The 14,007-nt window shown below is 53.7% G+C and overlaps 1 protein-coding gene across 6 annotated transcripts in view; it reads left to right on the top strand.

Annotated features, from left to right (window-relative positions):
* Window positions 1-14,007, top strand: part of MARCHF8 (membrane associated ring-CH-type finger 8) — a 76,996-nt gene that overhangs the window by 59,390 nt on the left and 3,599 nt on the right. For 4 of the 6 annotated variants that reach the window (XM_036461159.2, XM_045570660.1, XM_045570661.1 and 1 more), the window contains exons 3-4: window positions 2,428-2,478; window positions 11,970-12,052. In XM_036461159.2, coding sequence (XP_036317052.1) covers window positions 2,428-2,478; window positions 11,970-12,052 — 134 coding nt within the window. Of the gene's footprint in view, window positions 1-2,427; window positions 2,479-11,969; window positions 12,053-12,284; window positions 13,074-14,007 lie in introns of those variants that run through there. The other 2 variants (XM_045570663.1, XM_045570658.1) reach the window with 2 other exon arrangements.

Genomic DNA, 14,007 nt, shown 5'->3' with positions numbered 1-14,007 from the left:
ATTGCCCAATTCCAGTTCTTGACATTGATGTTGGTAAACTTGCCTTCTCATTCAGAAACATGCCTGTGTGACCATAGGAGAGAATGGTGTCACTTCCTCTATCCTGATATGACTCATAGCTGTGCTTTTTTATGTCATTTTCCAGCTCTTCCCTAGTTGGCATTCCCCATCAAAACTCTTTCGAAGCAGTTCTGCGGTAATGCCATCATTGGAACAGGCCTAGGAACCACATTTATTTTTGACATATTCTGTCACTGCTGCAGCTGTTCGCATTTGGTAGTCACATAGTATATAGGATGGAATGAATGAGTAACTGAGTTGAATGAATCCTGAGATTTGCTTGCTGAAAAATAGGTCTGTCATGGTTCTGAGCTTGTTAGATTTGTCAGTAAGTCCAAATAAATGTTGCAATATTTAAGGGGGGAAAAGTCCGTTGGAAATAAATTATTAATTTCCTACCAAACAGTGGAGAAGCAATCCTAAATGTCAATAGGCTTCAGGCTTTAAAACATCTGCATCTTTTGGAGCTCGTTATTAGTTTGATTTTACCAATGCAGTTTATTGTTTTAACAAGGGAATCAAAATAAAGGCTTACATCATTAAATTTATGTCCCAAGTTCATAAGACAAAGAGCAACTTTTAACTCTCAGTCTGGATTTCTAATGTTATCTAGCTTAGCTGCTAGTCCTCTCCCCACCATAATATCCCTTCTTTATGGAATGATGAATGTCAGAGTGAATCATTGCTTTTTTTCATACCTCAGGACTTCTCTGTAGTTTCTAGCTGGTTTTAAACTGGCCATTTTTTTTTTTTGTAATGGTGATTATAATTGGTTTTGTATACAGATAATCCAAGGTGTATATTATCTTTGTTTTAATTTAGCAGATCAAATGAAAATTTAATAGTAAATCCCCAGTGGATGTGCCTTTAAGCCTGAATTCACAGCAGTACCTGTGTTTGTCCGTAGCACATTCCTGACTCGAGAATAAAACTTAAATGGTTACAGATTTACCTATTCTGTGGGCAGAGGGGCTTTTCATTCCCAGTGAGGGAATGTGTGAATAGATGATTGAATGAAATTCCTAATTAGTTTTTTAAACAGTCTTTGGAAACATATTGCCAACACTCTGAGTATACTTTGTAATTTTGTTATTTTCCTTTATAACTGTCTAATTGACTAACTTAAGACCAACAAATATTCCATTGAGACTAAACACTTAATAGCATTGTCTAGATATATTGTATTACACTTAAGAGACCTGAGCTTTGGTTTCCACTTAGGTTTATAAAATAGAGAATATAACAAAAATTGCACAGATACATTGTTGTAAAAATAAAGGAGACAGCATTGGGCAGCTCCTGTGTTGAGTGTCTGCCCCCTGGTGGCCAGTGCATGTCACAGCTACCAGTTGGAGTGTCTGCCCCCTAGTGGGCATTGTGCATCATAGGTACCAGTGGGACAGTCTAATGTAGGGGTGTCGAACTCAATCAGAGAAGGGGCCAAAATCTAAAATCCGGCCTAAATCGCGGGCCGAATGGTTTACTGAACAGTCATAAACTGTCATTGTGATGGAAACGCAGCGGAGTGCAGTGATGACAGCGCGGTGCGGGCCACATTGCAAGGCCTGGCGGGACGGATTTGGCCTGCGGGCCTTGTGTTTGACACATGTGGTCTAATGGTTGGATGGTTGCTTAGGCTTTTATATATATAGATTCCAAGCACTGGAGGTTAGGACTTCAACATATGAATGGGGGGGATGCAATTCAGTCGATAGCAATATATCTTAGGAAAGTCAACTTAAAAGCAGAAAGACCACTTAGGAAGTTATTCAAGAATTCCAAGTGAGAAATGAAGAGACCTAAACTAAGACTTTGACAATGGAAATGAAGATGAGATTGAAAGGCATTAAGGAGGAAGAATTTGATGTAAGACTGAATGTGGAGAGGGATGAGAGGGAAGAAGCTAGCCTGACTCACATTCCTCTAATTCAGGAGGAGAACAGGCTTGAGGGAATAGATGTGAGCTGTGCCATGTCCCTGTTGAGTACCAACACTTTGACAGCAAATGAACGAGGTGGCATCCGCTGTCTTGCTTTCTTTCCCCTGTTTTACAGGGTCCTCAGAATGGACCACCCCACACACATCTGAGCATGCCATTTCTTGCCTGTGACCCTCCAGGTGAATGTGTCATAAGACATTTACTGCCCTCTTGTTTTTACAGTTAATTCCAAATTCCTGGTGATTTTTTTTCCTTTAGGGCAGGGACTATTGTTTTATTCATCTTTGCCAAATTCTCCATAATATATTAGCTGACCCGGTACATAGTCGTTTGTGTTCAGCAAATTCTAGTTGAGGGAAAGATTCGTCAGTACCATTGTTGTGACTTGTTCTTTGCACATTTTAATCCCCTGTTTGGTTTTCTTGCAGAATGAGAAGACTTTGGGACATCCCATGAGTCATTCAAGTAGCATTTCTAAGGTAGAGTGCCACTGAAATATGTTATTTTTATATTTTCTCAACTTGCATGTGTTTATAGTCTTCTTTTAAAGACAAACTTGCTGTAGCTGGTTTGGCTCAGTGGATAGAATGTAGGCCTATGGGCCGAAGGGTCCCGGGTGCAATTCTGGTCAAGGATGTGTACTTTGGTTGCAGGCTCCTTCCTGGCTGGGCCCTGGTTGAGGTTCATGCAAGAGGCAACCAATTGATGTGTTTCTCTCACATCGACATTGCTTTCTGTCTTTCCCTCTCTCTTCCACACCCTCTCAAAATCAATGGGAAAATACCCTTGAGTGAAGAGAGGAAGGAAGGAAGGGAAGAAGGGAGAGAGGAAGGTAGGGAAGAAGGCAGGGAGGGAGAGAGGGAAGGGGGGCTTACAGTGTCTTAGGGACATTTTATGGGCTTGCTCGGGCCTGGGTTAGAGTTATTCTGTGTTGCTCTGTGAGGGTTTGTGCACAGGGTTTGTGAGGGGGCCTGATGCAGCGGGGGCCAGACATGGCGGGGATCTCCCTTTTCCACATCCCGCATGGAAAGAGAGAGGAACAAACCGGTTCTAAGTGGAGGCGGCCAGGGATTGAGAAATAATAGAAATAAAGAGAGAAGACACAGATATAGATTTAAAGCTGGGAGCTGGGTGGGCCGCCATCCTATCTGCTGGAGAGGAGAGGCAGGAAGACGACGACCCCTCTCAGCACATTTATTTTATACCCCAATACCAGGAGGTAACACCAACTTATTTGCATTCTTACATAGGCCCTAGCCTGCCTGGATTTACATATCTAGTCCCTCCCCTGCTGACACCTGGGCTGATATGAAGGCCAAGCTGACAACATGTCTGCCATCTTGGGGATACATGTTCCCAGGGCGTGGCTCTGCCAGGGGTCCTCAAACTTTTTAAAGTGGGGGCCAGATCACGGTCCCTCAGAGAGCTGGAGGGCCGGACTATATGAACTACTAATTCCTAGTGTAACACCTCAGCTGCGCTCACTGCCCAAAAAACCTGGCGGGCCGGATCAGACTCCTCTGCGGGCCGCATGTGGCCCGCGGGCTGTAGTTTGAAGACGCCTGGTACACCCTGAGTGCAGCTGAGGATAATAAGGAAAATGCCCTGGTGTCTTCCCAAGCGCCCTCTGTAGGTTTGGGGTTAGACGGACAGGGATTTACTAGCCATGAGACTTTGAAGAAGAGCCCTTCTCTGGGCTCTCGTTTCCTGATGAGTAAAATTAGGGCAATAATACAGCCTTCAGAGGTGGTGTGAGTGTCAGGGATAATGTTTGCCCGGAGCCGCGGGGCAGCTCTCTCAGAGCAGTGAGTCCGTGAACTGACCCTTGTTAAACGTTGTTGACCCCTGGTGATCTTACGTTCCGATTCATAACAGTTATGGAGTAACCACGAAAATAATTTTCTGGTTGGGGGTCACCACAGCGTGAGGAGCTGCATTAAAGGGTCGTGGCATCAGAAAGGCTGAGACCACTGCTCCAAGGTGAGTCCCTTGTGGGCAGTATGTAGATGGGTTGTTTTTTAATCCCTCTGTCTTTTGATTGGCACATTTAGCCCATTTACACTTAAAGTTATTACTGATAGGTGTGGCTTACTAACCTTTTGTTAACTGTTTTTGTTGTTCTCTGCCTGTCTTCTTCTCTTGATATCTTTCCTTTCCTTTGGATTTGTTGGTTTTCTGTAGTGTTTTGGTTGGGTTCCTTTCTCTTTACACAATATTTTGTGTATTTTTGTAGGTTTTGGTTTGTGGTTACAATGATATATCCATTTCTATCTTATATAGAAGTCTTTTTTAAACTGGTAGGCACGTAAGTTCAAACGAATTTTAAAAGCACTATATTTTTACTACCCCCTCCATCCTTTATGTGTTTGAGGTCATTTTAATATATTTTTTGTTTTGTGTGTCTCCTATTTATTGTAGTTATAGTTAATTTTACTAGTTTTGTCTCTGAAACTTTCTATTAGCCTTTTTTTTCTCACCCGAGGATGTATGCCCTCCTCCAGCTGCGGCCTTGCCTCAGCTGTGCTGTGAGATATGTATCTATCTATATATCTATCTATATCTATATCTATATCTATATCTATATCTATATCTATATCTATATCTATATCTATATCCTCCTCCTGCTGGGGATGTACATGGAATTATAACTCTAAAAGCCACCAAAGAGAAGATGTCAGTGTTAGTGCTACTTGCTAGGCAGAGCTGAGCGCCATTTACAGTGGAGCTCACTGGTTTTTGTGGCACGCTCCCCAGGAATCCTAGGCTGCTTATGCTTTGTGTTTACTTTGTATGTGGCGAGTTCTAATTAGCTGCCACTGTGGCTCGTTCTTGGCCCAGCCTTCATTAGAGCAGCCACAGAACTGGCCTGTCCTCCTTTAATTGTAGCTCATTTGAAGATGAATACAGTCGGGTGTTTATTTATAGAATCAGTTTCTCTTAACAAAGCTTGTTCTCACAGAGTGACTTCTGTGCTCAGCAGAATATTTCCTGAGAGGCAGCCTCAGTCCATACCTTGCGGCATCTAAACGCCAAGTGAGACTTCATTGCATGAAGCCAGGCCCGCTGAGCGCAGTGAGGGCCTGGTGTCATCTCTTGGTTTGGGAGTGGGAGGGCAGTAACATTGAACAGCCTCCTGAGTGGGAAGGAAAGTAAGGCGGTCTGATAAACAAAAATTCCAAAGTGGTCCCCAGGGATGTCCTGCCCTCCGCCCAGAACCTGCCCCTGTGAGGAGCTGCCACTCCCACGGTCACCTTATGTCGATCGAGGGGGATCCGCGAGCTCCCGGAAGCACGGGGCCTCCTGTGGCCGGGGCAGGAGGACGGCGGATTGCAGGCCGGAGTGGGCTTGAAGATGCGAGGGGTTGACTGACGGGGGATGAGGGCGGCAGATGGCTCACAGCCCCAAGGAGACTGCCCTCAGTTATAAAGGGCAAGGCGTGCCTTCTGCCAGCACCTGCATGCACGTGGACGTGTGTCCTTCCCGCAGCCTCAGAGGGGAAGCCCTGAGCGGGCCGCCCCGCCGTCAGACGGTCATCTGTGTGGTTTTGCTCCAGGGTCCGCGGTGCTGTGTCCCATGGCAATAGGAAGCTGACTGGGGCAGCCTCTGACCTCCGACCTCCACCCTCCGACCTCCCACCTCCGTGCTGACGGTGCGAGGCTCTCTTCATTGAGCCACATTCCTTTGCTTATGTTGATATGTTGTATTTTCTTTGTAGAAATACAGACTTTCAATTATTTTGACCATGACCTTTCATAAGAAAAGTAGCTTTTACGTTGAAACTAGTTCACTCACATAGAGCTGAACCAAATATTCTCTCCAAAGACTTAGTTCTTAGATGTCAGATGGACTCAGGCATTTTCTATTTTATTTTGTATGTTTTTAAATGTAGGCCATGACCTGTTTAATTGCTTTCTGGTTTTCCAGAGTTGGAAAATCATTCCGGTTGGTTGTGCTTTTGCAGTTTTATTTTACTTCCTAGACTTTCAAATGCACGTTATTTTAAAAAGCAGTTTGCACTGAGGAGGACCTGGGCATGGTCCACGTGCAATGGCGGAAAGGGGGCCTCTCCTCTCCGAGTTGCAGAGTCGGGCCTTAAGAGATGTGTACAGGTCAGGGTCACAATGCTCCCCCTCCTGGCCTCCCTCACCATCCCGGTGCTCCCCCTCCTGGCCTCCCTCACCATCCCGGTGCTCCCCCTCCTGGCCTCCCTCACCATCCCGGTGCTCCCCCTCCTGGCCTCCCTCACGATCCCGGTGCTCCCCCTCCTGGCCTCCCTCACGATCCCGGTGCTCCCCCTCCTGGCCTCCCTCACCATCCCGGTGCTCCCCCTCCTGGCCTCCCTCACCATCCTGGTGCTCCCCCTCCCTCCTCCCTCACTGTCACGGTGCTCCCCCTCCCTCCTCTCTCAACGTCCCAGTGTTCCCCCTCCTGGCCTTCCTCACCGTCCCAGTGCTCCTCCTCCTGGCCTCCCTCCTCCCTCACCATCACCGTGTTCCCCCCCCCCCCCGCCTCCCTCTTCCCTCACCGTCTCGGTGCTCCCCTCCTGGCCTCCCTACTCTCTCACCGTCATGGTGCTCCCCCTCCTGGCCTTCCTCACCGTCTCGGTGCTCCCCCTCCTGGCCTCCCTCTTCTCTCACCGTCATGGAGCTCCCCCTCCTGATCCTTCCTCACCGTCCTGGTGCTCCCCTCCTGGCCTCCCTCACCATCCCGGTGCTCCCCCTCCTGGCCTCCCTCCTCTCTCACCATCATGGTGCTCCCCCTCCTGATCCTTCCTCACCGTCCTGGTGCTCCCCTCCTGGCCTTCCTCACCGTCTCGGTGCTCCCCCTCCTGGCCTCCCTCTTCTCTCACCGTCACGGAGCTCCCCCTCCTGATCCTTCCTCACCGTCCCGGTGCTCCCCTCCTGGCCTCCCTCACCATCCCGGTGCTCCCCCTCCTGGCCTCCCTCCTCTCTCACCATCATGGTGCTCCCCCTCCTGATCCTTCCTCATCATCCCAATGCTCCCCCTCCTGGCCTCCCTCCTCTCTCACCATCATGGTGCTCCCCCTCCTGATCCTTCCTCACCGTCCCGGTGCTCCCCTCCTGGCCTCCCTCACTGTCCCGGTGCTTCCCCTCCGGGCCTCCCTCACCGGCTGGGCCCCAGGCGCCCCTCTCATGCCTCCTGGCCTTCCTCTCCACCAGCCACCCCATTAACCCTGTCCGCCCCCCGCCCCTGGCCAGTGAGGGTGTCCAGCCCTCTGTTGCCGTGTGTGTGAGGACAGAATCCTAAAGGAGGAATTGCTCCATGTGTGTGCGCATTGGTCATTCTGAGAGAAGTTGCCATTTTAGGTGACTCACCAGTTTGGTTTCCCACCAGCAATTGTAAGCACGCCTGCTTTCCACACTTTTGCAACACCGGTAGTATTTGATTTTTAAAAAACCTTTATTTGCTGATGATGTATGTCGTAGTTTTAGTTTGTATTTCTCATCATGAGACAGGCTAAGCATCTAAAGCCTTGTGCTTCCCGTTTTCCTGTGAAGTCGGTGAGCTGATGGACTGTAATTGGAGGCCAGTTGTAAGCACAAGCCCTGTCGCCTCTCACCCTCCTATCCAGCCCCTCCAGGTCCTCGTGGCTTCAGAGCAAGCGGATCAGCCAGACATGTCGGTGGCCCTGCCCGTGGGTGTGAGCGTGAAGGGCTGGGATCCAGCTGTGCGGCAGCTGTGCTGGTGAAGGAAGGGCCGGTGCAGCGAGGAAGAGGGTAGGGCGGTTGGAAGGAGCTCGGCGAGGGACTGGTGGAGGGGACGCAGGGAGTGGCCTGTCCCGCAGACCGAGAGGCTGCCGTGGGGCTGTTCCCCGGCCTCGCGTCCTCGAAGCGGGAGCAGAGAGGGAGAGTCGCCTTCCTTCCCAGGGTGGGGAAGGTTTCTTTCCTGCGTGGAAATCTAACCGTTGCGTCTGCGGGACTGGCGCACAGCGAGACAAGGTCGTGTCACTCTTAGGCAACCTAGGCCCGACAGCTTCCAGGGGTTTGTTTTGCCAAATTGATTACGACGTCTTAGGACGAGGGTTTTTGTGGAAGTGTTGGCCTGGAGATGGCTTTATGTTCCTGCCATGACAGAGCCTCCTGTCTGAGAGGCAGCCCAGAGCTGGGGAGTGAGCCGCTTCCCCCGCACGCTGGCGGCCACGCTGACAGTCTGGTCAGGAGCAGCTGGTCTGACCGTGTGCAGGGGGAGGGTGCTCTGAGGGGGTGAGCGCAGGGGTGCCTTCTCTCCGAGCCAGCACTCCCCAGCGCCCCCTGCCTGCCCTGTGCCGCTCTGCCTGCTCCGGGGCTGCCTGCCCCGAGCCTCTGGGCCGAGCTGCTGGCCCCTGCTTGACTTGACCTTGGCAGTTCGGCCCCGGAACCGTAGGTGAACTGTAGGCTTCTCTTTGTGCCGCTGCCGCAGGCGGTGTTTTAGGTCCTCGCCGAGGCTGGTAGATCTTTCTCGGCGTGAGACCAGGTGAGCTCTTCGTGGTGCTGGGCGGCGCTGGGCGGCCCCCGCAGTGGACGGCCTGAGCTCAGCCTGTGCTGCCCTCAGCTGGTGGCAGGAGCCCCGGGGGAGCGGGCTGCCTCCCAAACCCTGTGCTTCTCCCTCTTCTCACTCCCTGGAGAAGGAGCCAGGACACGGCTTTGCTGGCTTGTATTAGTTGGCTTGTAAAAGTATAGAAAGTAGATTTAAAGGTTTTCTTGAAACCTCGTGATCTAATACGAAGAGAGACTTTTTCTGTCACTGGAGCTTGTGGTTTGGACGCGCTGAGCGCGTCTGGGACGTGTGGTATGGGATAGGAGAGGATGACCGGGCAGGGCGTGGGCCCAGGGCTGCAGCCTCCTCCCAGGACACTGACCCTGGGAGGCCTCCTTCTCCAGATAAGACCCTACTTTCCTCCCAGACGATTCCTTCCCTTCAGGACGCAGGAAGCTGTACGTGGTTTCCGGAGACCACGTCCTTCCCCAACGGGGAACGTGATCCCGGGCAATTCCCTGTCTTCTGGGGAGCAGGGCATCTCCGACCCTTTAGGGGAAGGGGACGTCCTGGCCTCAGTCTGAGCCACTAACCTGACCCAGCCGCAGAGAGGAAGGAGAGCTGACCTCACGCAGTGAGGGGACAGGACGTGGATGGAGCTGGACTCTCCTGTGCTCCCTTCCTCCACAGTCTGCTGAGGGAGGCCCGGGGATGACGCTCCTCTGCAGTGCATGACCAGCCCGTGGCCTCCGTGGTGGCCTCTCTGACGACTCACTTCCCTGCAGAGCATGACCAGCCTGTGGCCTCCGTGGTGGCCTCTCTGACGACTCACTCCCCTGCAGTGCGTGACCAGCCCGTGGCCTCCGTGGTGGCCTCTCTGACGACTCACTTCCCTGCAGAGCATGACCAGCCTGTGGCCTCCGTGGTGGCCTCTGGGATGACTCACTCCCCTGCAGTGCATGACCAGCCCGTGGCCTCCGTGGTGGCCTCTCTGACGACTCACTTCCCTGCAGTGCAGTGACCAGCCCGTGGCCTCCGTGGTGGCCTCTGGGATGACTCACTCCCCTGCAGTGCAGTGGCCAGCCTGTGGCCTCCATGGTGGCCTCTGGGATGACTCACTCCCCTGCAGTGCCATAATGACCAGCCTGTGGCCTTCGTGGTGGCCTCCATGATAACTCACTTTTCTGCAGTGCATGACCAGCCTGTGGCCTCCGTGGTGCATTGCTAGCCTTGTGCACAGATGCTGAGCAGAGCTGGTCACCGTAGGAGTAAAAGAAGGGAGCGGGGCGCTCACGGAGGCTGTCTGTCTCGGGCTGGGTGAGGACTGAACGCCAGAGAACAGGCTGTTAGGAGTTGGGGACCTCCGTGTAGTGCCCCAGCCCTCCCGGGTGAGTGGCAGGAAAGGCCCTGCGCTCCTTCAGAGTGGACAGCAGAGCCTCGCCTGTCCCCGCCGGGCTGGGCGGAGGCTCCGGAGTGAGGCCTGGGGCGGCTGCCGGATTAGGCCCCGTAGGGAACACAGCAGCGTCAGGTGCACGTAGGACCTCCTTCTCCTTCAAGTCTCCAAATAAATTAAACATTAGACTCTTAAGAAAAGAATTTTCAAAGAAAATATACCCAGTGTCCATATGCACCATCTGTTTTTTTGTTTGTTTGTGTGTGTGTGTGTGTGTGTGTGTGTGTTTTTAAATATATTTTATTGATTTTTTACAGAGAGGAAGGGAGAGGGATAGAGAGCTACAAACATCAATGAGAGAGAAACATCGACCAGCTGCCTCCTGCACACCCCACACTGGGGATGTGCCCACAACCAAGGTACATACCCTTGACCAGAATCTAACCTGGGACCTTTCAGTCCACAGACTGATGGTCTATCCACTGAGCCACACCGGTTTCAGCTGCATCTTCTGTTAAAAGTCAGTGCAGATTCCCTGGCGACTCCGAGGAATGCCGCTGGCTTAGCACCCACAGGCTGACAGCAGGCACTCCCCGGAGGTCTCTTCAGGTGGCGCTGGGTTTGGCATGGTTACTCGCCATGCCCAGGGGCAAGATGTGGTCCAGTGATCGCCTCAGGTGCCGGCCGGTCCTCCAGGGGCGAGTGCAGGGGCGGAGGGCAGAGTCTCTGGATAATGGTGCTGGCTGTCTTGGTGGCTCACCCGTGTCGGAGGCTCTGTGGCTGGAGTGCCAGGGTGAGCATGCACCCCTGGGGGGCACTTAGCAAAAGTGGGGCCAGGCCTCAGCTGGAGAATTGTGGACCGGAGTGGGACTCCCCAAAGGGCCGAGGAGCAGGGCTGAGGCCACTGAGTGTCCTCGGGAAGACGGTAACGGACCACAGTACAGCTGCCCGTATCATTGGGCTCCGCATCCAGGGCTTTCTCATCTGCAGGTTTAATCAACTGAGGATTGAAAATGTTCAGGGGAAAAGCGCAGAAAGTTCCCAAAAGCAGACCGTGAATTAGCCATGCACTGAGCACCACCCTGATTCCACGCAAATGGAGGGAGTCACGTGTGGCACACCCCGCCATAGGCTTTATGCAAATACAGGTTACATGCGAACACTACACTGTCTGATACAGGGACTTGAGCGTCTGTGGGCTTCGGTACCCGTGGGGAGTCCTGGAGTTAATCCCCAGGTGCCGGGACGACTCTCTTCCGGTGGTGCGTGGGGTGATGGGGCAGGTGCTTGCCCAGTTGTCCTAAGGGGAGAAGCTGCGTTTCCGTGCAGGTGCCCGGTGCTGTGAGGGCCGGGAACTAGCAGGGCCACAGAGGCCGGAGTGGGAGGCTGCAGGACCTCCCGGGGTGTCTGTGTCCTCAGCCAGCCACACGCCCTGCTGCTCCCTCCTCCCATGTCTCCTACCGCTGTGTGTCCCCTCGCCCTCCTGGATCTTTCCTCTTACGACCTGTCAGAGCCCCTGCTCTATCTCAGGACCACCTGCTACACGTTCTTTCAAATCCAGATTTTCCCTTTTATTTCTTTTGGTTAGAACTCCTGGGACTTCTGTGTGGGCCACTGGCGAGACTGGATCTGTGGGTCGGAGGCCCTGTAGTGTCCCTCTGTGTACAGTGCTCTGGCTGGGCAGCGTTTTCGTGGCCCAGCCTTGAGGTGTGGGCAGGAGAGAGTGCCCACGGCTGCCAGCCTCCTCAGGAAACCCAGCCCTTGCCTGCGGGGAGCAGGTGCCCATTGATGCACCTGCAGCTCTTTTGCTTTTGCCACCACCTTGTAGCACGTGGTTTCCTGGGCCTGGGCATGAACTAACCCCACTCAGATGCTTAGGAAGCAAACGGCCGAGTCTTCGGATCGTGGTGTGCTCCAGTCTCACATACTGCCTGGCTGCATTTGCCCCGCATGCAGCACCATGCCATCTGCTTTGTCCTGTCTCAGCTTGTGGGGCCCTGGTTCCTGCTGCTCCCTGAGCGGGGACTGGCAGACGTCTCCGTTCAGAAGGAGCGGGCCCGCCCTCCTGCTCTCCCGGGACTGACGGGGGTGTCGTTGCAGGTCGGGGCTCCTCCGCCGGTGTCGGCTCCGGTGCACGCCTTCTCTCGCTCCTCCGTCACGCCTTCCAGCCAGGACATCTGCAGGTAACGCCTCTCCAGATGCCTCAGTGGCCATGTCACCCCAGAGTACGCGACAGTGTCTGCAGTCTCAGTGTTTATTCGCTTGGTCAGCACTGTGCTTTGCTCCGACCAGTCGGCCCAGTTCTGTGCTGTTTGCTCACCAAGTTACACGAGTCTCGTTTCTTCACCTGTATGTCTGTTCTCTTTAAAAGTGGTTTTCACTCCTGTGTTTTGTCCCACTGTTCCCCGCACGCAGTTCCAGGGCAGTGTGCTCTGCGTGCGGTCACCACCGCCCCATGCAGGCCGCCGTTGTCCTGCAGGCGGCCCGGGGCCCGCGCGCCCTGGCGCCCGGGCTCACGGTGACCGTGCTGTGTGCGGACCCGCTGCCCGCGCCCGGGAAGCCCGCCCCGAGCAGCAGAGCCAGGCGGCCCCTCAGGTTCTCCAAGTCCCTCAACGACGTGGGCGAGAAGGCCCCGGACGCCGCGGAGAGCTTTGGCTACGTGGAGAGAACCTGCTCCGAAGGGAAACTGGTGCTCCCTCAAGATCCGTGTCTCCGAACTAACAGGTTCCACCATAGACAGAAAAGAACTCTGAATCGCAAACCTCTGGGCCATTCCAAACATTCTTGCGTTTCATCGCTCTATGCGGCCCCGCCAGCTGCCTCCGAGGCGGAGGGCGGCAAGGGCGGCCTGCACGGCCCTCTGCTGGAGGAGCAGGCGGACGATGAGGCGGTCTGCGGAAGCCGGCGGCTGCTCAGGTGCCTGCTCTCCCTGTCGCGCGGCTCGAGCTTCCAGGGGCTGGAGAGCGGGGCCCGGCCGCGCAGCGCCCAGTCCTCCAGCGGGCTGGCCGGCAGCGCCGGCTTCTGCTCCGACGACATGGGCGACGACGACGTCTTCGAGGACAGCGCCTCCGCCAGGTCCAAGGGCAGGGCCCCGCGGGCGCCCCTCTGCTCCGCCGAGAAGGACAGCGACCTGGACGGCTCCTCTCCCCTCTCTGACAAATGCCCCCCCGTCTCTCCTGTGTCCGCGTCAGGGGAGGCCTGCAGGTTGGTTTGCCAAGAGCCACCACTCTGCCCGTCTCTGCTCCCGCACTTGGTAGCCTCATCTTGCTTTAATATGTGAAGTTTCAGGAAAAGGAATCGGTAGGCAGTGGTACACAATTGTGGATTAATAGTTTTCTCCAGAAGACTGGAGTGTTGATATCATTTGGAAAACCAATTTCTATGACATGGGTCTCAAGATAGTTTCACAGACGATAAAAGAGGAAGAAGCTACACATATTAAAGGTCAAGTTGACTTTGCATAAGGAGATTGGAAGGAAGAAAGTTTTCCGGCTTGATGGTCCCTCCCAGCCTCATTTACCCTCGTTCCCCCTGCAGCATGCTGTGCCTGGGGAAGGCTGTCCTTCCTCCTCTTCAACTGGGAGGCAGCCACCTCTGTCCGGGTCCCAATTCCACTGCCCCCTCCATCTCCTCCCATGGCAGTGGCCTGGGAGGAGATAGTGCCCCCAGGTCGTTCAGAATTCACTTTTTATCACCATCCGAACCTTCCCCAGCCGCCCCTGAGGGCCAGCCATGACCAGTTCTGGCAACTGGATCAGAAACTTCTGTCCCAGAACAAACAGCTGAGAGCCGGGCGGCGTCTCTGCTCCTCAGCGGCTGGGGGACCCCGTTTCTCAGAGGTCTGTTTAGTTTCTCGAGGTTAGTAGCTCATCCTGTTGCATGCACCCTGAGCCTTTCGATATGGTTTTAAGTTTCCGCTTATTGCTGTGAGTATTCCTGCAAAAAGAAATGAAACTGCAGGGGCCCCCCCCCCCCCCCCGAATGTCCCGAGTCCTGGAGAGGTGCCAGCCGTCCCTGCTCCCCCTGACGGACTGTGTGGCTGGGAGGTGCGGTCAGTGGTTATAGTGGAAAAGCAGACCCACCGTCCTTCCACATCACTGGCCCTCTTGGGAGTCTGATTTTCTTTCACACAGAAGTT

Source organism: Pipistrellus kuhlii, unplaced genomic scaffold (assembly GCF_014108245.1).
Source record: "Pipistrellus kuhlii isolate mPipKuh1 unplaced genomic scaffold, mPipKuh1.p scaffold_m20_p_35, whole genome shotgun sequence".
Lineage (NCBI taxonomy): Eukaryota > Metazoa > Chordata > Mammalia > Chiroptera > Vespertilionidae > Pipistrellus > Pipistrellus kuhlii.
This window is presented reverse-complemented; position numbering and strand designations above follow the sequence as displayed.